Source organism: Myotis nattereri, assembly GCF_964212035.1.
Source record: "Myotis nattereri genome assembly, chromosome: 12".
NCBI classification, from domain to species: domain Eukaryota; kingdom Metazoa; phylum Chordata; class Mammalia; order Chiroptera; family Vespertilionidae; genus Myotis; species Myotis nattereri.
Window position 1 is genome coordinate 28319932 of NC_138087.1, and position 26112 is coordinate 28346043.

General features: G+C 37.3%; 1 protein-coding gene across 1 annotated transcript in view; it reads right to left on the reverse strand.

Annotated features, from left to right (window-relative positions):
• Window positions 1-20684: 20684 nt before the first annotated feature.
• Window positions 20685-26112, reverse strand: part of LURAP1L (leucine rich adaptor protein 1 like) — a 49419-nt gene continuing 43991 nt past the window's right edge. The window contains exon 2 of the mRNA XM_081103222.1: window positions 20685-23019. Within this exon, the coding sequence (XP_080959348.1) occupies window positions 22645-23019 (375 nt within the window). The 3' untranslated portion in view covers window positions 20685-22644. The remainder of the gene's footprint in view (window positions 23020-26112) is intronic.

Genomic DNA, 26112 nt, shown 5'->3' on the forward strand with positions numbered 1-26112 from the left:
GCAGAGCTGAGTTTTTAGTACCACTGTGTCATGATGTACATAATGAGGCTCTCACATCTTTTTATGCAAAACCCTGTCCATTTCCTGGAGCAGAGGACGAAAGAGCACAGGGATGCAGAATCCAAAATTCTGTTTTGTTTTTTTCCATACCCATACTTAGAACAGAAAAGAAAAATATAAACATCTGGCCTTTGATCATAAAAAATAAGGAGAGCCCCTGGCCGGTTTTGCTCAGTGGATAGAGTGTCAGCCTATGGACAGAAGGGTTCCAGGTTTGATTCTGCTCAAGGGCACATGCCCTGGTTGCAGGCTCGATCCCCAACAGGGTGCATGCAGGAGGCAGCCAATCAATGATTCTCTCTCATCATTGATGTTTCTATTTCTCTCTCCCTCTCCCTTCCTCTCTGAAATCAATGTAAACATATTTTAAAATACTTAAAAAAAAAGAAGTAACTACAGATGAAAGCTACTGTAGTAGCATAACTAGTGAAATTTAAAAGCACACCTATACCTTGGTAAGGCAGTGGTTTTAAACCTTTCTCTGTGTCATAAGCCTCATTGAGAGTCTGAAGAAAGTAATGGTCTCTCTCCTCACAATAATGTATTCACACACAATTTTGCATCAGTTAAAAATATTCATGAATTTACTCCCATGCCAAAAATGAACCCTCTTTGAATCTTATATTAGGACTTTGGTCTAGACCAGTGGTCGGCAAACTCGTTAGTCAACAGAGCCAAATATCAACAGTACAACAATTGAAATTTCTTTTGAGAGCCAAATGTTTTAAACTTAAACTATATAGGTAGGTACATTGTTATTAACTTAATTAGGGTACTCCTAAGGCTTAGGAAGAGCCACACTCAAGGGGCCAAAGAGCCGCATATGGCTCGCAAGCCGCAGTTTGCCGACCACGGGTCTAGACAACTTCTTGTAATGGTGTTATAGAGATGTGGTTGCACAAAGCCTCCCACATAAAACAATGATAAAATCTGGACAAAATATTAAATACAGTTATTTAAAGGCATTGGAAAGAGCCTAACAACATGCAGAAGCTGGAAGAGAATATACCCTTAAAAATTGGAAAGCATAAATTATATCTCAAAAACAAGCAGTTTATATTATTTTTTCTTAAAAAAAAAAATCTCAGGTCTAACGCATGAGTCCCTAAGACTAGGAAAACAGATTCCCATGAAAGCCTACAGTGGGAACTCTGCAGTTAAGATGCCAGATGACTAACTATAAACACCAACTGGTGCTTCTCAGGCAGCTTAGGCCTGCAAGAAACCAACTGTATTTAAGCCACAGTATCACGGAGAATTGGCTGTGGCTTTAAAGATGCCCACCTTTCGGGAAGGCTATCACTCTGACTTTCTAACTCACAAAACAATTAAGTTAAGGGGCGATGCTTCTCTTTTCAGAATACTGACATTACAGAATGAATATACATTTCTCTTCATATAGGTATTTAAACATCCATCTCTTTTTAATGTCTAAGCTATGAGTCAATTGGCTCTGCCTTGCTGTGGTAGTCCACGAGTGGGAAGGTGAATCACATATAATTTTAATTTCTCAGATACACATGCAGTGTGGCAGGATGGATTGCTGAAGGCAAGTGCTACTTTGGATGATGACGATGAACCTGGGATGCAGATGTGGAATTTGTATTAGTGATGGCGACGTCTGGCCACTGGTACAGGCAATATTACAGTGGTATCAGCACAGTGGAACTCACAGGACATAGAAGTCTTTGGTGTTAAACTGAGCTGATGCCATTCGCAGCTCTGCAATCTACTGTCTTTGTGATCTCGGTTACACATTGATATACTTTCCCTACCCCCTGATAATTTCTTCATATGTACAGCATGGTAATGATATCTTAGTTATAAATGCGTATCAGTAATTAAATTTAAAATGTAATATACCTCATGATTTCTAATATCTAATTAGTGTTCGCTAATGATAGCTATTACAATTATTAGTATTACTTTATTTATAGAAGCTGGAACTTAAAACCGGAACTTAACCTGCCATAGGAGAAAGTGCATTAGTAATGTATTAGAGAAAGGTTATTAGTAATGTATGTTGTACAAATCTGTAATTACTTACTACATGTCAATTTTTTTGATGTCCTTCAGATGTTTTCTGTATTTCCACAATATATTTTTTAAAAATTGTGTTTTCTCTCAGATGTAAACCACTTTTATATATTATTCATTTTTTTAAAGCTACATGCTAAAGCTTATTTTAAGGAAAGGTTATAGTAAGGGCAATATTGATCTCACTTTTTTATTACTAGCCATTTGTGGAATGACTCTTTGCTTTGTGAGAAGCTGTTTGCGGCACACTGTTGCTATAGTAAATCCAAAACTGTCTTGAGCAAGTCATGCTTGTAATATCTCAGTAACATTTAGTTTTAAAATGAGCAGTTTCTTTCTAGTAAATGGCAATTTATTCTTAGGTTCACTGTTGATAGATAGGTTTAGAGCATTAGGGGTGCACTTTTTCTTTTTGCTAAGAAAACATGGATCCTGAACAGTAATTCTTGGTCTACAAAAATTTACAGATTGACTTAGGATATAAATTTCACTGTTTTTTTAATTGAGGTATAATTCACATACAACATTACACTGGTTTCAGGTATACAACATAATGATTTGATATTTCTATACTCTGAGTAATGATCACTAGAAGACTCTCTTTCTATTGTACGTAAAATATATTACAAAATTTGGGGGATTCTATAAATTTTCTCCCAAATGAGCTCTAGTTGTTATATGAATAGCTTTTTCCATTGTCATTGGGCACTCTTCTCTAGTCCCTCTCTAGGAAAAGGTTAAATATGTCATGTGAAGTCATCATAATCTGACACCAGCCAATTTTCTCAAATTTATCTTCAGCTAGTCTACAATATTTTCACCCACTAATCTATGTATTAATAACTCTAAAATTTGAGTATATTATTATTTTTGCACTAATATATCTGTAACAAATGCAAACTTTTGCAATATTTCCTTTTCTTTCTAAATCCATTCTTCACCACTACAATGATCTTTTTATTTATTATATTTTCTAATGCTACTCTTATACCTTTTAATATTCTTATACCCTCATTATGGATTTCAGCCTTAAGTAGTTGTGTGTGAGTGTGTGTGTGTGTGTGTGTGTACGTGTGCGTGTGCGTGTGTGTGTTATGTCAAGTGAAGCTCCAAGAACCCCAACCCTTCCAAGGATTACAATAGTAGGTGGATAAAATTTCTTAAAAATAATGTGGAGAGACAATAAAAACAGGCATATTTTAGAGGTAAGCTGAGATTTGGAAGGAGGAAATGGCATAGGGAGATTTTGTCAGTTTATGACTTTTAGCCTAAAAGCAGGCTGAAGTTGATTATTTATGATGTGGCTAAAATTCTAAAAGAATGTGAATGCTGTCATGCCCGAAGAGGCAGAATACAGACTTTAAGGAAACCAAAGTGTCTGAAAAGTGAGGGAGGATCATAGGGAGTAGAAGTCAGAAGTGTGGCATCCCAAACGCTCTGGAAGGCTTTGCCCAAGTCTCTGCCTGAACCAGACACTGACCAAAATACAGCTGAGGGTAAAAGGATGACATGAGATTGGAGCAGCTCAAAGGATAAAGTTTACTTTGAGTCCAACCAGTCCAACCAAATTAATTATTTTCTTAAACTAATGTATTAATTCTTCAAAAATATAAGAGAATCTGGATTATTAGCAACATAATATTGACAAAGGCCAGGATAAAATTCAAAGAAACTAGAAAATGTGACCATTTTCAAGAGAAAAAGTAAAGTAGTGAAGACCAACTTTGAGATAGCCCAGATGTTGGGATTTTCACACAAGACTTTTGAAGCAGCTATTTCTTTGGTGTTCAAAGATATAAAGGATAATATGTTTACAGTGAATGAAAAGATAGAACAGAGTAACAGAGAAATATAATATATAATAGAGAGCCAAGTGGGAATTTTAGAATTGTGATTTCAGACTGCTAGAAAGAGGAACAGGAAAACCTTTACTTCATTATCTTTATTTTTCACTTTTTATTATGGAAAGTTTTTAAATCATATAAAAAGTAAAAAATATTTAATGGGCACCCATGTACCCATCACCAAATATAAAAATGAAATTAATGTTAAGTAATTGTTTTGTGTATTCTCTCCTTCCTATATTTTTAGTAGAGCATTTTAAAATAAACTATAGTGATCATGTTATTTTATCCATAAATACTTCAGTATGTATATCTGATAAGAAATTTCAAAATTGTATCCATTTTTACACATAAGAGAATTACTATTAATTACTTAATATTATCTAATATGAATGATATATTCAAATTTTTCTCAGAGAAAGCTTTTCCAGTTGGTTTCAATTAAACTATAACAAGGTCCATGTATTGTATTTGGCTGTTATTTTTTTTTTCTTGTCTCTCTTTTGACAGTTTGCCTTTCTTCCCTTGTTTGGAGAAAACTGGTTTGGTCCCAAATACAGATGCATTGGAGAAGCACCAAATCCTTCTTAAAAAAAAAAAAAGCATTAAAGATCTACCTTTATTTTTACTGAAGGATGTTGATATCACAGAAGAGGGATTCCACCACTTAAAACCCAGTAGTGCCTCCTTACAGTCTGACATAGATTTCCTCTTTCTTTACCAATTAATGATCCCTCCTTCTAACAGCCTCTTCATCTCTTAGACTTTCTCCACAATTCTCTGTTGCATTGAAATTTAACTATTCTTTCTAATGTCTCCCTTCCATCATTGTCACCAATCTGTAACCTTAACAATTCTTAAACATTTTCCCAAGTACTTGTATTTTTACCACAAAGCTAGTAAATGCCTCTTTGGGCTCACCATTTTGCAGCTACAGCCATGACTTTTCTTAGAAAAATCTCTATATATAAAAGCCTAAGCGCCCGTCTAACTGGTAGCTATGATGTGCACTGACCATCAGGGGGGCAGATGCTCAACACAGGAGCTGCCGAACTGCGGAGCTGCGGTGACTTGGCAGCTGCGGTTCTCAGGTGATGCACCCGGAACCAGAGAGGAGGGAGCCCGATTCCAGGGTGTGTCACCTGAGAACCGCCCTCTCGCAACCCGGGACCCCTCAGGAGATGTCGGAGAGCCAGTTTTGGCCCAATCCCTGCAGGCCAGGCCGAGGGACCCCACGGGTGCATGAATCCATGCACGGGCCTCTAGTAGTAACTCTATAATCAATCCTTGCTTACAAATGATACTTTTAGAAGGTGGAGAAAAAGACAAATATCTGTGTGGTTTTTTATTATTGTGATTTCTGCCACATTCATTATAGCATAATACTTTGTCATTGTCCTTTTTAAATGTAACTGTGAACTACTTAAGATCAAATTGCGCTTTTTTTCTTTTTAACTTTATCTCCAACACAGCAGCCACCGTAGTCAGAGCACATCATAAATGAGCCTGCTGAGTAGATGACTACTTAAGAGATTAGATTTGTTTTCATAAAAAATGTTTCTCATCTCCCCATGTTATCTCACTGTTCTTCCAAACATGTCAGTGTAGATCTAAAGTAGATTAGTTGAAAATTCTGAGTTTTGTCAGAAATCCCAGATAGTGTGACATTTTAATTCACATAACCACACATAGATCAACTTCCCCCATTTTCTTCTAGCTGTATGTGAACATATTTTCTCCACAATTCAAGGAATTCAATGCTATGGAGTTTTCAGTTCTTTTGTGATAATTCAATTCAGATTAAATTCAAGCCTACACAAGAAACTCAGATGGCAGGTAACTTGGTCAGTTACAAGAAGAAAAACTGCCTGAGCTGTTGCACATAGACACTTGCCATTGAATGCGATTTCAGTGAGAGCCATTATACTCAGGGTTTAATTATGAAACCAAGCACAGCCACATGAGGATAATGTACAAATCAGAAAGGTAACTGTGCCAGTCTGAGAAGTAACACGCATTATTACAAAATAAAATTATACAAAATCAAATTATAAATGTGTTTTGAAACATTAAGAGGCTTTATGGAAAATGACTAGTTAGTGGGATATTTTTCTGGTATCAATCAGAAAATGCATATTTATTGAGTATCTATAATGTTTTTGGCACTAAGTTAAACAGATTCAGTCATTCTTAGTACTGATAAGAAAATAGTTCTTTGTACTGACTGCTTTTGACAAACTTTTTAAAAGTCTTTTCATGGGTAGATACCAGGTTTTCGTCTGTGATAATCTCAGAGCACGAAATCAAAACAAATCAACTTCAGGTTTCATTAATAGCTGGTAATTTTATCTAGTTTTCTGAAACTGTGTCATTTTTAAGATAATCTTGCGTTATAGAATACTAGAGGCCTGATGCACGAAATTTGTGCAAAAGTAGGCCTTCCCCCAGCTGCCAGCACCGGGTTCCCTCTGGCACCCGGGACCCGGGCTTCCCTCGCAGCCTCAGCTTTGTCCAGAAGGTTGTCTGGAAGAACGCCCAGTGTAATTAGCATATTATGCTTTTATTATTATAGATTCCATTCCAAAGTATTTCAAATGATTCATAGATATCACAACCACCAAACAATAAATACAAAATAATTTATATAAGAGCTTCTCACCCTCGCTAGGTAACTCCGTTGGTTAGAGCGTCGTCCCGGGGCACCAGAGTTGGGGGTTTGATCCCTGGTCAGGCACATGCAGGAGCCAACCAATGAATGCATAAGTAAGTGGGACAACAAATCAATGTTTCTCTTTCTCTCTCTAAAATCAATAAAAATAAGTAAATAAAAGAGTGTCCCTCTAGTGCTGCTTTCTGTAGAGTACTGCAGAACCATGTCATAAATAAAGTAGGAAGTATGTTCCCTATCACTTGTAGGATATTTGGCAGTTAAATTGTGCTGGAAAATGGACTCTTTAAAGGACTGATTAATTGATACAACCTAGTGATAGGGTAAATTTGGCAAGCCTTTTAAGTTATCTTTAATTTAAAAATGTAACTGCAATGTTATAGTATTTCATAATACAAATGGGAAAAGCACCACAATAATACATATAATAAATTTCACACATGCACATATTTCTTGACAAAGTTGTAGTCATTCTTAATAAACAGTAAGAATCATTATAATTTTATACTTCATACAAACGTTTTTATTTTACTGTGTAAACTTCATTATCATCATCATTATCATAATTAATAGTAGTATCAGTTCCAGTGCATGTAGTACAGTTTAATTAACATTTCCCTATTGATAGATATTTAGGTTATTTCTACCTCATTAGTTTAACTAATGTTATGGTAAACATCTTTCCAATTACCGGCTTTCTCCTCCCTTGGAGAACTATTTTATGTAGTTTTACTCTCAAATCTTTTACATTTAAATACTTTCAAGTTGCTCTGGCCAGTTTTTTCAGTGGTTAGAGCACCAGCCTGCCAACGTAAGGTTGACATGTTCAATTCCGGTCAAGGGCATGTACCTTGGTTGCAGAATCCATCCCCAGCCCTAGTCAGGGCACATGTAGGAGGCAACCAATCACTGTGTGTCTGTCACATCAATATTTCTCTGTCTCTCTCCCTCCCTTCCTCTCTAAAAATTAATGGAAAAAATATCCTTGGGTGAGAATTAACAAAATAATAATAATAATTAATAATAATAAATACTTTGAAATTGTAAAGAATAATACACATTTACTTGGATATCGGCAATTTATGTGTACCAATATATTTTTGAAAGTTTGGAGAAGCAAAATGGACTCTTATTTTTGGTCATTATTTAATTACTACTAAGGTTACTTTTCCTATGTATTTTATTTTATTTTAAATTTATTTTTATTGATTTCAGAGAAGAAGGGGGAGGGAGAGAAAAAGAGATAGAAACATCAACGATGAGAAAGAGCCATTGATCAGCTGCCTCCTGCACATGCCCCACTGGAGGTTGGGCCCATAACCCGGGCATGTGCCCTTGACTGGAATTGGATCTGGGACCCTTCAGTCCACAGGCTGACTCTCTATCCACTGAGCCAAATCAGCTAGGGTCCTATGTATTTTATTAATTGAGCTCCCTTTTTGAAATTTTCATGGGATATTGAAGAATATTCATGGGATATTTATTTACTGGGATATTAAAGATTTTTTTTTCTAATTCTTTTTATTATACCATTTGGTGCAATTATTCCCCTCACCTACTTATCTTGTTCTAAATTTCAGTTTTAACTTTCGCATATAAAGTTTTTCATTATTTTGATATCTTATTTTTATGCTAATATATTTAAATTTAAATGTTTTATTCTCTAACTCTCCTATAGTTATTTTCAAAGTAACACTATAATACATATGAGATTTATTTTAGTGTTTAGTGTGAGTTGTAGACCTAAAACCGATTTTTGTCTTCCAATTCCTAACATGTTATCTCAATGTCATTGATTAAATAAACTAATTTTTTTATTGTTTTCAGATGTTCCTTTTATAAATATCAAATCTTAATCTATAATTTTATTAATTCCATTCCAGGTATCTGTGTTTGTTTGTGTGTGGTTTTTTTTTTTGTACCAGCAACACATTGTTTTATTTATTATAGTTCTTAATTACAAGGTTTTTTATATGGTAGGGAACTTTTTTTTATTATTCTTCATTTGCTGAATATGTTCTTTTATATTTTTGACCAGTTTTCTGTTAGATGAAATTTAGATCTGATTCTTTTTGTTTTGTTTCTTCTACATCTACCTATATTATCTTCTTATTTCGTTCCATAAACATACATAGATTACAGTTTTACAGTTTTGCAAGTTTTATATTGTAACTTTTGGAAAGTTTTATAGTTTTTCTTTTTTTCAGGTAGGTTGAATTCTTTCTCATTGAAATTATTCTTAAATATTTTATATTTTTTTCTTATTGTAAAATGGTATCTCCTGGCACATCTCTGAAATGACTCTGCCATATAACAAAATAATACACATATTAAAAAATACTGATCTACTCATTTACTTTATTGACTCCTTTATTAATTTAAACGTTTAATTTGGTAGTTTTTAATTTTCTAACCACAATATTATATAACTTGCCTTTGTTCCTTTCTTTGATATGTTTTAATTCTGGCCTCATTTTTTGTTTTTACCATATAATAGAGACAATTTGAATAATGACAACATGTTGATCATACTAATACTTTTTTCCTGTTGATTTTAATGGCTGTGAAATTACTTTTATTTAGTAGAACTTAACAATAAATTCAACTAAACTGCTTCTAGAAATATCCTTTGAACACATAGTGAGAATAAATATTATGAAATATGTAACATTCTAAGCAATGAAGAGCTAAACATTTATGTTTCACCCTTAAATTGCTTCTACATACATATACTCAAATACACATATATTCACATCATATTATAGCAAATTATTATTTTTAATCATCGCCCAAGGATGTTTATTAATTAGAGAGAGAGAAAGGGACATCGATGTGAAAGAGAGACATCAATCGGTTGCCTCCGGTATACACCCTTTTGGTGTTTGGGATGACACTCCTGGCCAGGGTTATAGCAAATTCTTAAGTACCAAACATGTGGTGTGGTTAATGAATGCCACAGGTTAATGGAAAAGCTGACTGCTACCTGGAGAAGATAGATCTTCAAAGATAAATGGATATGGATGGGTAGAGAGCAGAGGGAATGGCATTCTGGATGATGGAGAAAGCAAAGCAAACAAAGCAGAGCGAAGGCATGGCTATTCTATTCAAGGCATATTCAGAGAATAGCAGATCAGTCTTCAAGGTGAGAACAGTGCCTGTGATCCTTTCCCGGGCTCATTGCCCTGGCTTGACTCCCTCCTGAGCCATGCCTTTGCAGGTCTTTAGAACTCCCTGCTGTTCTGGATGTGGATGTGTTTCCCCTTTCCCAGTTTGAATGCAAAGCTCTCTCCTCTGTCAAGGCTGCACACTTTCAGCTTTGTGTGCTGATGCAGTCTCTAGTGTGGTCTTTTTCTGATGACCTCCTGGCCTCTGGACCTTGGTTGTTTAGCATGATTTGTAGCTTTGCAACTTTTTATCATGGGCTTACTATTGACCTTTATTATTAAGAAAATCTTTAGTGAGAATTTTTTTCTATGGTTTATCTCTTAAATCTTTATGACATTCCTAATCTTTTTGCTCTTCCTGTTGGGAAGGATGTCTCCTCTTACTTTGCAATGATATTGGGCAGATGAAGCATATGAATGCTAAGGTAAGGAAATTTTTCTGCAGTAGAAAATTTTATTGATTGATTGATTGATTGATTAAGGTATTACATATGTGTCCTTATTCCTAGTAGAAAGTTCTTAAAGGCAGTGTGCTATAGTATAAAACTATAGAATAACTATGACTAAAAGGACATTTTAAATTAAAAAAAACAACATGTTTTGTAGTTATTTCTTCAAAATGAATCTTATTGAAATATGAAATAGGGTAGACTTTCATAATTAGAAACACAAGCCTCTGCAAGAATGTGTAAGTATTTGCATCACTAAAAGAAAGAATGGATCACAATATTTATTTAAAAGTGAATTGTTTCATTTAAAACCAAGTAATGCCCAGGTAACAAATCACAGTGACCCCAGCGATTAGTTATTGGATTTCCCTATAGAACGCTTAAGATACAATCTTGTGATGAAAACCATATATAAATGTGTGTGTGTGTGTGTGTGTATGTATATGTGTGTATATATATATATATATATATATATATATATATATATATATATAGCATTTCTTTTCCCAATTCCTAAGTCACACCTTGAAATTGGGTTCTTAAGGCCTTCAAAGCCCGTAGGTTCAAATATGTTCCTCATCAAACATAAGAACCTGAAATGGAAAAAGACTTTCTTAAACAGTGATTATTTTTATTTTTCCAAAACAGCATTCAATGGACTCAATGTGTCTAACTTTGCAAGTTCTTTGAAAGACTTGAGATTTTAGCATTTCTAATTAGTTCGTCATCTTGGAGTTCAGAGATTTCAGCCATTTTCATAGAACTGCCAGTCTTTCAGAATGTGGGGTTATTTTCATTGTGCCTCTCATTAACTCAAATGGGAGTCCCTAGTCATCAATTTAATGAGCTTTTCCCCCTAACTGCTGGCAAATATTTAAGCCTGGAGTCATGCCAATGAAAATCCACAGGAATTTTAATGTTCCAAAGTTCTATGGGTAGTACAAATTTTGAAGAAGGTAGAGTCATGATAGATTTTTGGTAAATCATTTGGTGAACTTCTATTGAATTAAAATGATCTCTCTGATAAATGGTGTATGTGACTGTAAATGGTATCACCAGCCATCATTTTGTCACCTATCATTTTCTCACTGATTGATTTGACAAACCTAGTAGGAAAAGTAGGTCAGGTATGGTACATTTTTAACTGCACTTACTTATATTGGCTTTGTTTTTCATTCTATAATAAATCTACCAAAGAAAGTAATCATTTACCTGGTATTGTATCTGTAAGGGACCTAAAATTAGAAAGTGACACATTATATAAATATTTTTTCCATTTTTTCTTAAACATAGCTCCAAGTGAAATTTGAAACAGCAAATTAACAATGTTTTAGAAAGTCTGGATGTCTAAAGAATTTTCTGTGCACCTTGGTTGGGGTCCAGAAACTAAAATTGAGAAAACAGAATCTGAATTTAGCTTCTTCTCATCATTTTAAAGGCTTAACTATTACTGTAAAGCATGTACTATAAAAGCAAAAATGTGTTTTGCTTTAAAAAAAAAATCCCCAGATTTATTAGCTGCATAATGGTGACTGTGAGGACAGAAGGAAAACAACTGTTTCGTTTGTGTAATTCACTGCTGGCACTGTGTTAACAGTCGTAGAAATGCAAGTTGCACATTTAGTGCCTTTTCTCGCAAGAGTCTTACAACTGCCATAGGAAATAAGGTTGTCAGAAGCTCAGAATATTCTGAATTCAGGAATGGTTTATATAAACAGCTCAAAGTCAGCAAAATGTTTTCCAAAAACCCTTGTCAGATTTCTGCACACAGCTTATTGGCCAAAATTTTGTCTCGTAGCCATGGCTAGCTGCAAGGGTGGCTACAAATGCAACAGTTTAACTTCTGCAATCTATATAGAGGAGTTATTTGGAAATGATTATTGGATTGGTCATACAATAGTATATGAATCTAAATTATATTCCCTAGGATGGGCCCATCTGAATTTCTTCCTCCTTAGATATAAAGAGATTCTTTTACTTAATTATTTATTATAATGACGGTAACATGATAAATTAAGTGTTTCCATGTGTAAGGTAGTACAGTGGGGCCTTGACTTACGAGTGTCCTGACTAACGAGTTTTTCAAGATACGAGCCGTCTCTCGGCCGATTTATTGCTTTGAGTTGCGAGCTAAAATTAGGGTTATGAGCCAGCTTCAGATACCCCACCGCTAGTTGGCTCAGCGAACGTCACAGTGAACGCCACAACATCAGCCCAGCATCACGTGTCTCACTCATTCACTTTATGATTTGACATACGAGTAATTTGAGTTACGAGCTCGTCATGGAACGAATTAAACGCGTAAGTCAAGGCCCCACTGTATTCCAAGTAATTTCCAAATATTAATCCTTCAACAATTCCATGAGGCGGGTTTCATTTTGCTCGTTTTACAAATGAGAAAACTGAGACACTTCTCTGTTCATGCGACTAGGAATTAGCAGAGCAGAAATACTCTCAAACCAGTGCCTTTTACTACACACTTCTACCACTCCTTAACTGCAGGTTAATGAACATCCCCTATCAGTCCTTAAATGTCCTTCTTTTTCCTTTTTATATTTATACTTTACATGGAGTTTATTATTTTTGTTTATTGTGGTAAGTGTGGGTCAGATCATTTGCTGAAACATAATTTAAAAGGCAACTTGGCTGAACTGTCTATCATACAGGACAAGTTCCCCAATTCCTCATTTTTCGTATGCAAAGTAATGGATTACTCTACATGTTCTCTTGCAGCCCTTCAAGACCTAACACTTATCATCTCTGAATTTAAAAAAAAACAAACAAACAACAACAAACATTAGGTCTTTGAGGGTCCAGCAGAATAGTTACCTCAGTCTACTTTTTATGACTGACAAAATGTTCAGATTTAGAGTCATCACTCTTCTGTTTGCAAAGAATCCTCAATTAAAAATACAGAGACAATGCTTTGAGAGGAAGGCAAAGGGACAAGAAGCTGGAATGCATCTGTGATAAAGGAGTAGGAGATTTTATGAGTTCATATATATATATATATATATATATATATATATATTCCTTGCATGAGAAGGAAAAAATGCAGAGTTGATAGCTAAAACTATATTTGATTTATAGGTGGATTAGGCTTATGTCAAATAATTGTAGTAAAGTACTCTTGAGAATAATCTAAAAACTTGAAGAATGCAGCGTTTCCCTACTGATCCATGATCTATCATTAGTTAAATATGAAATAATGCAGGCTCTGACAATTCTTCCACCCACGTTGGACACACAGGCTGTGTGCATGATGCTAACAACTTGGGCAGTGTTTGGAATCCGGCACTCTAAGGACAGGTGGATGAGATAGGGTCCCAGAACTGGCTCTGGTGTGGCTTGACCAAACCTGAGGTTAAGCATGCTACACATTCATCCCGAGTGATGGGTGAGGAGATCTGAAAGAATGTGTGTTTAATGGGAGTGCTCTGCTAAACATCTCAACAATGATAACTATGATTACATAGAAATAGTGTAAAGTTGATGCACCAGTCAATGAAATCCAAATAGAAACTATATCTTGTGCAAGGAATTAAAACCCTGTGAAAAATTTATTTCTGTCTATTTCCTTTCTCTGCTTCTATAGTACCTCTATAGCATTTCTACACTTGCCCTGAGAAATCCTTCTGCTTTGGAAAACTAGATTTAAATCTTTCAGACTTAAATGATATTGGACCATACCAAAGGCATATTGGCTATAAATATAACTGTATGCAGACAAATATTCTTTTGGTACATCTCAAGCTAAGAAAAGACACATTGAGTTAGTGTAATGTTTTTGTGCTGTAATTTGCATGCTGTGAGAACTTTGGAGTATGTAAAGCTTAAGTTAAAATCTTAGATCTGACCATTACTATTGGAATGAACTTGAGTAATTTATTTAGAGATTTACCAAGGACAGAGATAGCATAGATTCGCTACCATACCTGAGGTCATCAGATTCTCCCAACAGAACAGTATTTCATGTGATGCAGTTTCTGGTATTCAATGTCTGGTAAAAATCAAGGAAATAGGTATTTTTGCTCACTTTTGTATTTATACTGATTCTGTTTAATAAATTCATCTTCTTGGAACAAGTAACAAATGAGTGCTATGTTAGCATGGAATCTGTTGACAAACTCTAAACCATCAATTTATTAGCATTAATTTAAATAGTTCTCTTAGAAAATGGCCCAGGATTAAAACACAATTTAATGGTGGTGATTAAGATTTATGCAGAAATGATTTTATTATGTTTGTCTTAATGAAAGTGAATAAAATAAATCTCCCTGAGGTATACTTTTGATATATTTCAAGGATATAATTTAGTGATTTTTCCATGAATTTACCAATACCTCTTTGCATATTGGACCATGGTCCTTATTTAGCATCTATCATACTATTTTGTAATTGCCTTTCTTTGTTTTCCTTTATATTATAAGCTACATATGGGCAGGAAACATGTTTTTTCGACATAAATAAAAATATTTTATAACAATTTTTATTTTTGTCTGTGGTTGAGGTAGCATTGAAAATAAAGAGAAAAGGAGGCAAGTGTTACTAGCTACAAATGCGTTTTATTGAACCAATAATTGTAAGTACCTTTATAATATCCTTTTTTGTCAGTATGTACTTGAACCTTAACAGGTCTTCAAACAAATGGCCATCAAATAGTAAACACTTCAAGATACAGTAACTCCGAATGAATTATGAATCATTAAAGAAATAAGCAAATGAAAATTATCTTACGGAAATTAAAATAACTAGTTTTTTTAAATTAAATATATTTTTTATTGATTTCAGAGAGGAAGGGAGAGGGAGAGAGAGACAGAAACATCAGTGATGAGAGAGAATCATTGATCACCTGCATCCTGCACGCCTCCCACTGGGGATTGAGCCTGCAACCCGAGCAGGTGCCCTTGACCGGAATGGAGCCCAGGCCCCTTGAGTCCACAGGCCGACACTCTGTCCACTAAGCCAAACCAGCTAAGGCTAAAATACCTAGCTTTTAAGAATGGCTGCTCTCCCACTTAACCACTGTGCTGGGAGATTACGGGCACACAGCTGATCTGCCGTGTAACATGGTCCAACTCGCCCTCCTAAGCGCGTGCTTCTCGGGAAGATATACTTTCAGGACTTCCTCCCAGAGTAGAGACTGATACTGGTGTCACTTTTGCTGCGAGAAGCCCAGGAATATTTATATGATTCATCATGTTTATTCATGAAGTCAGAGGAATGGGAGTTTGGTCCCACAGGAGTTTTCTTAAAACATTATTTGTAAAAGTGTGGGCAGTTGGCCAAATCTTAATCTAGCCTCTCATAATTTAGCCCAGAACTCCTTCTTGTTCAGGTACATATTTTCCTCCTTGGCGATAAAGCATAGACTAAAGCAGAGGAGGACACATGTCAGGCACTGTATTTGTAAGGTAACACAAGGGGACATTCACAGGATGGAGACACCTTAGGGATGTCATTACACTGCATATCGTAGTTCACTCCCTGTACCCCCACAATGCATGCCCATCTCGTATGCAAATTGCATTCACCCCATTCCAAAATTTCCAAATGTCTCAATTCAATAAAGCCTCAACTTTATTGAGTTTAAAACCTCATTTAAATTTCATCATCTCAAAAGGCCTACATTTCTTCATCTAAATCAAGTATGGGTGAGACTCTGGGTTTAATCCATTCTGAGGGAGAATTCCTCTTCGTTTGAAAAACTATGAAACTCAAGAAACAAGTTATTTGCTCCCAAAATACAATGGTAAGACAGGCGTGGGGTACCAGTTAGAGAGCTCTCTATTCAAAAAGGGAGAAAAGGAAGGAAAGAAAAAAAAAGCACCAACATTCCCAAGCAGCTTTAAAATGCAGCTGAGGCATCAATGTTCGGTTTAAAAGCCTGGGACTAATCCTCTGTGGTTTTCAGCTCTGTCTTCTGGATTTCTGACTTTTCCCTCTGAGGTTGAGGATCCAACCTTCTAGTCATCCTCCAGTTTTCATCAGAAGTAGCATGTATTTGATGCTGATTAGTTTTACCAGCCTGGCTCCTAACTGTGGGGTTTTGGTGGGTTCTATCGCCTTTTTTCATTTTGATCTCTCCCTTCTGGTCCAAGCCGGCAATGTTTCTGCTAGTATAAGAATTTCAAGACCCTTGTGAGTTTCCTTGGCATGCCACAGGAATCCACCCCATTAGAAAAGCAGCTCCACCCTGGGCCTTTCTTAGAGAATCATATCTTTAATTTTGTGTTCTGCTGACAAGGCTGGGGGGATCCATGAATCACATGCCTATCCTCTTTAAAGAGACATCTCTGTGACTGAATACTCAGACCCTCTGAGCCTTCGGAGACATTAGACAAAGGTCATCCAGCCACACCCTTGGCTTTGTATCCAGAACACTTTTTCTTGAAAATGATGCTCCTGATTTTAGTGTCTTTTGCGATCTGGTAGCCAAGAATATCCCATTTCATCAAGCCCTGCTTCCTTTTGGATTAGGTTCTTCCCTCCTCCTCACATCTTTCCTCTTGCATTTTCCTGGAAGAAGCCGGGAGAAACCAAGCCACATCTTTAACCACTTTGCTTGGGAATCTCCTCAGAAAAATATCAAGTTAATTAGTTACAAGTTACGCCTTTCATATAACTAAGGGACACAGTTCTGCTAAACTCTCTGCTACTACATAACGCGACTTCTCTTTCTTCCAGTTTCCAATAATGTGTTTTTCATTTGCTTCTGAGCCCTTAGCAGCGGTGCTTTTACTATCTTTCCTACCAATCATCAGCTTATGATGATTTAAGTGTCTCTAAGACAGCGTAGATCTCTTCTGTGCTTCTTGCTTCCTCCTGGCTCTTGATTAGCAGAGGCATTCAAATCCATATTTCTACCAATAGTCTGTTCAAAGCAAGCTAGGCTTTTGCTGTCATGCTCCTCAAAATTCATTCTGTATTTGCTCCTTACTGAATTCCAAAGCCATGTCCACATGTTTAGGTATTTGTTAAAGCAGCATCCTTCTTCCAGTTCCCAAAATCGGTATTAGTTTGCCACATTAACGAATCACTACAAACTGAGGGGCTGAAAACAACCCTGTTGACAGCTGAGTTTAGCTGAGTCAGACCCATTTTAGACTTCAGAAGTCCACAGTGGGTCTCACTCACCTAAAATCGGGTGTCAACAGGGCTCTAGGGAATGCCTGTGTCTTTCCTTTTTAGCGACTGGAAGCTTCTTGCATTTCTTGACTCGTGGCTCTTCTCTCGCAGCCAAAAGTATGACATGGTCACACCTCTCTCCCTCACACCACTGCCTCTCTCTTGTAAGGATCCTTGTAATTACATTGGACGCCCTTGGATAATCCAGCGTCACCTTCCCATCTCAAGACCCTTAACTTAGTCGCGTCTGCAAAGTTCCTTTTGCCATGTAGTCTCAGATCCCAGGAATTAGGACATGGGCATCTTTGGGGAGGTGCAGGTGGAGCATTATCTTTCCTACCAAAGAAACATACTATACAAATGAGGTATTTAAAAGTGAAGTTTATGCCTCCCTTCTTTCTGTATCCCCAAGACCTGGTGTAGTCATTGCCTGGTACCTGGAAGGTACCCAGTAAATGTTAAATAATTGTTTTAGTAAAAAATAACATGTATTTGGCATTTGCTACATGACAGACACTCTTCTACGAGATACAGCAGTGAACAAAACACAGTTCTCATCCTCACAGACCTTACATTCGAGTGTAGGGAAGCAGAGAGTATATACACACACAATAGTATTAAGTGATGGATGACATGAAGAAACATCATCCGGGGTAAGTGCAGAATTTGCCGGGTGTGCTATGTGAGAAGTCCTTTCAAACAAGGTGCCATTTGACTGGAGACCAAACAGAACAGAGGAATCAAGACATAAATATTTGGGAGAAGAAATTTCATTAAGAGAAAATGGTAAATGAACAGATTCTGAGGTGGGAACATGCAGGGGTTTTGAGATTTTTAAGGAAATAGTGAGGATGCCAATGAGGTTCAGAATGAGAGGTGAAAGAATGGTCTAAGAAGAGGTCAGACAGGTAGAAAGGACGGGTTGCGTAGTATTTTGTAATCTGTTGTGAAGAGTTGGATTACACTGAGAGGGAGATGGAAGTACATTACATAGTTGCAGCACAGGCTGGCAAAAATCTGACTTGTCTTTTAAAAGATGATTCTGGTTGCTATGTTGACTACTACCTGCCGGAAGGTAAAGGTGGAAGCAAGGAGACAAGACAGGGCTATTGCAGTGGTCCCAGGGAGAAATGATGCTGACTTGGCAGAGTGGTAACAGTGGTAATATGAATTTGTGGCTCATTCCAAAACTTTTTTTAAATTCTCACCTGAGGATATTTCCATTGCTTTCCAAAGAGAGTGGAAGGGAAGGGGTGGGCTGAAGGGAGGGAGGAAGGGAGGGGAAGAGGGAGAGAGAGAGAGAGACATTGATTGGTTGCCTCCTGCATGTGCCCCAATCAGAGCCAGGATGCAACCTGCAACTCATTTTCGAGCCCCTGATTGGGAATCGAACCTTAGAGCCTTCAGTGCAAGGGCCAACACTCTAACCACTCACACCAGCTATGGCTCTGAATTTTTTTCTAAAGTAGAACTCATGTGATTTGCATGAAGGATTGGTTGTGGTGTGAGAGATGGCAGTTAAAATGACTGCAAGGATTTGGGCTGAGCATTTGTGAGTGGAGGCATCATGTTTTGAACTGGGGAAGACTACAGACCATAACAAATCCTGATTTGCCAAAGTTGCAGGTTTGATTCTTGATCAGAGCACATACAAGAACCAACCAATGAATGCATAAGTAAGTGGAACAGCAAACCCCTTCCTCCCTCCCTCCCTCCCTTCCTCCCTCCCTCCTTTCCTCCTTCCCTCCTTCCCTCTTCTACTCTCTCTTTAAAAGCAATAAATTAAAAATAAATAAATGAAAGTGATCAAATGTGTTCGCTGCTGCTGAGATGCCAGTAAAATGAGTGCCCCAAAATAACGACTTACTTTGGCATCATGGACGCTTGTGTTCTGATGAGTTAGGGATTCAGATGCCTGATTGAAGTTATTCATGGAACCCCAAGGGCCTTTATAATCCGCCAAACAGCAAAGACTCCTCACTGCATTTCTTAACTTTGACAAATACTTAAAACTATGCTATGGAATTTGGGGCTGACTGGTAGTATAAATATTGGAGTTTCTTTGAAGTTCAGTCAAGACTTCTGCATTAGTCATCTAGAGTTCATTTCTTTGCAGAACTCTCACAATGTACTAGCTTTAAGCTGTCTAAATTCCTTACCTTCAATTATCTCCCTCATAAGACAAACAAGTCTATAAAAATGGAGAGATTAATGTAACGGAGAAAAATTCTATTTTCCTGGGAGAACACAGAATAGTTTGAAAGGCACCATTGCTTAAACGTTTCTACCCCATTTCCTTGTGGTGCTGACAGAGCGCGAACATCAAATGCTGCAGGTCAGGCATTAGTTATGGGGATTCTTTAGCAGAAAATGCATTTGTTCTCTTGAGACCAATGAATATGTTAGTAATTAATTAGTGTTGTATACATTCCCCTCCTCTTAGTAAACTCAACTATCAAAACATTGGTGGCTTATATGTAACTCCATATGTCAAAATCACTGAGTCCATATTTGGTATCTTTTGAAAAAAGTAGGCATAACTGTAAAGCACATAAAACATTGGAACTCATAGAGCCAAAAAATTTTTATCTTTACATACTCTGCCAAGGTTTATCACGGATTCTTTAAAATATAATGTATAAATGAAAACTATTCCACATACTTCTTTCATAGTATACTCCTATGCTTTTTCATTTCCTTTCTACAGAAGGGGGACTTATAGAAGGTATGGGATAGACAAAAGCAGGGGAAGCAGATTGGAAAAAGGAGGGTGGAAAGGAAATTTGCCAGATTGAATTTACCATCTGAAACTGTGATCCGAGGATGCAAATCATCTTCTGTGTGTCTGGCTTGATCTAGGCAAATGCTGGGTTTTGAAGGGGTTAGAATTTGCTCTTCATATAGTCTCGCTCTCTGCCCATATCCTTCTTATTGGGGACATTCTCCTTGCAGTGGTGCAGACATAGGGTTACATATTTCATTACCCTCTGTTTGAAATTTATCAGTCATATTTCTAAGAATGTTTTCTCAACTAGGTCATGTGTGCTAAAAATTGCTTGCTTTAACTTCAGATTAAATCCAAACAAAATAGCCAACCAACCAGCTTTCATTAAGGGAATGTAAAAGAAAGTAGAAAGAGTGAAGTACACGAGGAACAGTTGGCATATGGTCAACAGCCTGATTCGCCTATAGGCACAAACCTGACTCTGGACATGTGATTTCAACAAAGGGTTTGGAAGCTCAGAATTGGAAAATGCAGGTCCCAGTGATTGGAAGGGAAATGATTCGTTACTTTTTTCTTGTTGTCATCGGCTTATATTTACTTTCTCATTTGTACTTTATTATTTAAGTTCAATAGGCACAGAAGAGTCTGCTGAGTGTTATTGTTAGGAATAAGACATACCCAAAGTCAAATCCCAGTTCTGACACTGACTGGGTGGTTTGGCCCATTTACCTACCTTCTGTATATCTTAGTTTCTCAAACATAGAAGGGAGACAATCCCCACATTATGAAATTGTTGTGATGAACATTATATCAAGAAGTTTATGAAAAAGGACCAGTGTAGAAGATAGACCCTATAGCTTTTAATCGTAAATTGAATAATATATGTCCTGGAAACAAACAATACATTTGACAAGTGTGTTATAGGTACACAGTAACAAAGGACATTTTGGGGAAACCATGTCTTGAATATGGACATTTTTTAGTTTAAATAGGAATACTTTTTGATTCATATTGTAAAATATTTTGTGCAGAAACATGTATCATTACAAAATACAGTTTGCCATCTCAACAGATTAACTCACTAGGAATCATTAAGGTAAAGGAAATGTGGAGGATTAATAAAATCACATCAAAATTAAGAGATTATTTATCCACCGCAGGATGAAATGATATCATATAAGTGAATAGTGATTCTGCTTTGCATGTAATATAGCTATCCATCCATTCATATGTATTCTCTAAGTTTTTATATATCTGATTGCAATTGCAAAATGCATATAAGTGAATGTTAAGAAAATCTCAAAATACAATTAAATTTAGGACCCCCAAACCCAGGGGTGGGGAATCATTTTTCAACCAAAGGCCATTTGGGTATTTATAACATGATTCGAAGGACACACAAAGTTATCAACTTAAGAATTAGCTGATATATTTGATTAAACATTTAATTAACTCACCCCTAATGCCTTAGCAGGGCCAGACCAAATGATTTCATGGGCATTATATGGCCTGCGGGCCGGATGTTCCTCACCCCTGAGGCTTAACCTCTAATCACCATCATATCTCATCTCAATTATCTTTGAAATTTGGGAGAATCAAATATTACCACACAACATAGTCTACCGTTTCAGTTAGCATCACTGATAAGAAGCCCTAGCCAGTTTGGCTCAGTAGATAGAGCGTCAGCCTGCGGACCAAAGGGTCCCAGGTTGATTCTGGTCAAGGGCACGTACCTCCGTTTCAGGCTCCTCCCTGGCCTGGGCCCTGGTCAGGGCTCATGCAGGAGGCAACCAATTGATGTGTTTCTCTCACATTGATATTTCTCTCTGTCTTTCCCTCTCTCTTCCACTCTCTCTAAAAATCAATGGGAAAATATCTTTGGGTGAGGATTAAAAAAAATAAAAATAAAAAAATAAATAAAGGAATCACTGATGAGAAAGTGCTGATCAAGACTATAAACACAAAGTTGAACTGAATAGATTTCATATCGTTGAGTCTTCCAAATGCTTGCCATAAAAATACATGACTAACAGTTTTGTTGATCTTTATGCTAGAAAGTTGTGGACTGGAAATAATACCTAACTTGGTCCCAGACATTTTGTTCAATCTACTCTATAAACAGTAATAAACCTCAGTATCTTCTAGACAGTGACACTTTGAATCATTTAGGAATGCAAGCAACAAAATTAGCTGTTATCAGACTTTGGTTTATTGCAAAATTTAGCAAAGTTTTTGATGTAATCCCTGACCCCTTGCTCTGAAAACAAAAGCAAAAACATAATTATTGCTTATTCTTTCCCCCTTCTTTCTTTGTGCCACTGGAAAAGAAGGGAGAGGAAAAAAAATCATTGTAATAAATAAAAATAGAGATGTAAAAGAGAAAAATAGATGAATCCAGATTAGAAATATTAGGAGCAACAGAAATATCATCAAGCAGTTTCAAAATATGCTTCTTTTTTTTTTTAAAGGTTATCATGTAAAAAAAAAATCACACCAAAAATATAGCAGCAGAGAAGAGAGATAAATACAAGTTAATTGCACACTAATCCCATGCAAAAAACCTGGGTCATCAGCCAAAGCAGTAGTATTCAGAATCCAATTTGGGATGCTTGCGCAGTGCTTGGGAGTCCTCCGTTACGGAGCTGTCACTGAACTGGTCCAAGTCTGATGGGGTGTGATGGCCTGGCACATCATCTGCCAAGGTGTCCAGATAGCTCCCCACGGAGATGCCATCCAGCCCGTCGCTGCCATCGTGTAGGCTATTGTAGCTGCCATGGAGGGAGGTGCTCTGACTCTCCAGTAAGCTGCACAGGCTGCCACTGAGACTGCTGCCTCGGCTGGTGATGGTGGCTTTCTCTTCAATCATCCACTTGATGGACTCAATGCTCTCGTTGATCACAAGCAGCTGGCGCATGAGCCTGGCATCTGTGGCTCTGAGATTAACCTGCAGAGAAGAGGGAGAGAGGAAAGACCTTCCAGTGAGTCTACGTTCGTGAAAGACCCAATATGCATTTGGATTCTTTCTTCTTCAGCCCGTGATTTTAAACTCGTAGACTAAATTCACTCGATCTCAGGATGTTTTTGAAAACAGCTGACCCATGGCGGGAGTCATAATCAAGGAACTCGCTTCCTACCGGACGCATCAGGCTCCAAAAGAGACAATGAAACTCCCACTGCATCCCTGACCCTGACCAAGATGCCTGGAAATTTCATACTGAATATCAGGTTCCAGCTAAAACACGTATGCTCTCTTTGGCCCAATTAATAGTTTATCCAAGTTTACTTGAGGATATGTGTGTGGATGCTAAGAGATAGGGAGAGGAGAAATGTGTAGAAATTAGGAATTATCATAATCCTTGTTGCAGCTTCTATCTTTTTGAGTGATAACATGCCAGGCATCATTATAGAAGCTCAACACTCGTTACAGTAATTCTATACCACAGGTATATTATTTTTATCCCCATTTTACAGATGGAGAAACAGAAAAGCTTTGAGAGTACAGAAGAGGTCTGTTCTCTTTATGATTTATGAACATATATAGTACTCAATAATGCCTTATTTCTAAGAGGAACCAAATTGCTGTAATATTCCTGGAATCCAAAAGGGTACCATTATACTAGGCTGATATACTTTACAAGATGCAGTGTACAGATAGTTTCTGTAGATTTATTTGCTTCAAATATGTCAGGGGCAGCCCCGATCAAAATTGGGATATGGAATTCTGAGAAGGTTCTAAAACTCCCCTAAGTGCCTTCTCAGTGTGTATTTCTTCTGATAGATCTAAGGTACCTTGGAGAAATCTGTCTTTAAAGCCACAAAACATAATTCCTTTGTGGGTCTTACACTTCAGCGGAACGCTTGCTAGCATCAGGTGTGCGGTGGTTCTGGGGAAGGTGGGAAAAGGGGGGCTGCACGAACTCTCATCGTTCCCTTTGTTCTTGGAGCTGGAGAGACGGGGCTCCTATGAAGACTCCAGGGCCTGGACTGGGAGGCAGGGACACATTCGGCCACCAGGGGTCCTAGTCACATTCCTTATGGTTTGAAATGGATTCCTGTTTTTTGTTTTTGTTTTTTTTTTTCAGTCGGAATCTTTTAACCCAAGAGTCTGGGCTTTGCTAATTCTCTTTAACATCCATGGCTAATTCAAACTTACAGGTTTCTAGAATTTTCAAAGGCACTCAGTCACAAGTGACTCAAGCCATAAGGGAGAAAGGAGCCTATTGTCTTCAAATCTATGCATTCATTTTTGTAAAAAAATATTTCCTGGTTAGGAGTTAATCCATAACTGAAGGCAAACTTTGCATTTAGTGAATGTGGTGAACAAACATTAGGAGAGATGGAATTTCTACCAGGGACTTCAAAGATCTAAGATCACAGGATAAAATATAGATGTATAAATATTAAAAGCACAAAGTACAATTTAAAAACCCTTCATTTTGATAGGATATTCAATAAAGTGATTGGGTGATTTCCTTCTCTTTTCCGAGAGAGCACTGAGAACAAATTCTGTGGGAGGTAACCAGTGAAATCATTTCACTGAGGTGTTCACAGACAGAAGGATGTACACTTAGTAGGTCTAAGAGGGGAAATGTGTAGAAATTAAGGAATCATTATATCATCATATATTAGCTTTTCTATTTGTGGAGTCATCTCAATGACTTTGCAGTGACCTGTTGGGGAAGGAGACTTTCTGGCAGTTTTTATGTTCCAATTCACCCATACACCCCATGAGCCATCACAATACTGTAATACGACAAATATTTACAAATCAGCAACAATTTGCCTTAGTCCACTGAGGAGCATAGAAAATCAGGATGAGCCAACGTCTTGCAAATGTCTCCAGTCAGGCAACTGTAGCTGATAAAACCCGCTGTGCCCATTGCTGGTGCAGTATAAATGCTGGTGCAACACACTGTGAATGACACCATTTCCCAAATGAGCACAGCTGCATCTGTTCACATTCCCACCCTGTCCCAGGCAAGTCTCCCAGCCTAGGCTCAGCTCTGGGTGTGTCCCTGCTATTCCCCTCACTTGAAATACTTTTACTGTCTTGCTCCCTAAATCTACTCCATCCTCCAATGTTTAATTAATTCAATGTTTGATTCATTATTTCCAGTCCACCTCTTCCATCAACCCTACTTGCTAATTCCAGCCTCCTCTGAAGTCCTATTAGTTACCTCTCACAGTGTAGCTTAATTTTGTACGGTCATACACTGCTACCTATGATTGTGTCTTTGAGCTGTGTCTTGACTAAATTTAAAGTGCCTTTAAGAAAGAAGCCGTGTCTCCTCTTTCTTCCATCTCTTTTAGGTATGTTGTAAGCAATGATTGATTTTTTTTCTTTTACAAATAGTCATAATTTGGGGATCTCAAAACATAATAATACACATTCCCAGAAAACAGTGTCACTCAAGGGTTAAAACACACTTAAGATAATATTTCAGCAAATTTTGCCTGAGCTGCACAGTGGCTGCATCAAATACAATTAAAAAAAAAATTCATTGCACAATATGAATAAGAGGGGAGTCGACTATGAAGCAACAAAAGCTTCCTTTGACCGTGACATGATTTATTTAAATAAAAAAATTCTTTTCTTCTGAAAGCAAACATTCACAGGCCATTGAACCACAGTTGGGGGAAAAAAAACTGACGAAAGCGGGTCAGTTAGAACGCGCTGATCTGGCTGATCATGATCACAGATCGACTGTGTCTCACTCTCTGTCCTTGGTGAGAGAGTAAACAGCTTCCCACTGTGGGAGCCCTGGGCCAGCCGGTTCACACGCTGCCCATCCATTTCCTGGAGCTGCAGGCAGCTTGCTTCACACTCACTGCTTTCTCCTGGAACCGAGGTGTGGCTGTGCTACTGCTGACGACCCTGGGAGTATGAGCAGTCCACCGCAGAACTCAGTCACAGTGTCACTGCAGCCTCCAGTAGCTGCCCCGCCTTTTCTCACCATTATTCATGTCAGTCCTTATGAAGTCTGACCGTCGATTAAGAAGAGAGTAGAAGAGAGAGAGAGAGGCTATGTTGGCAAGA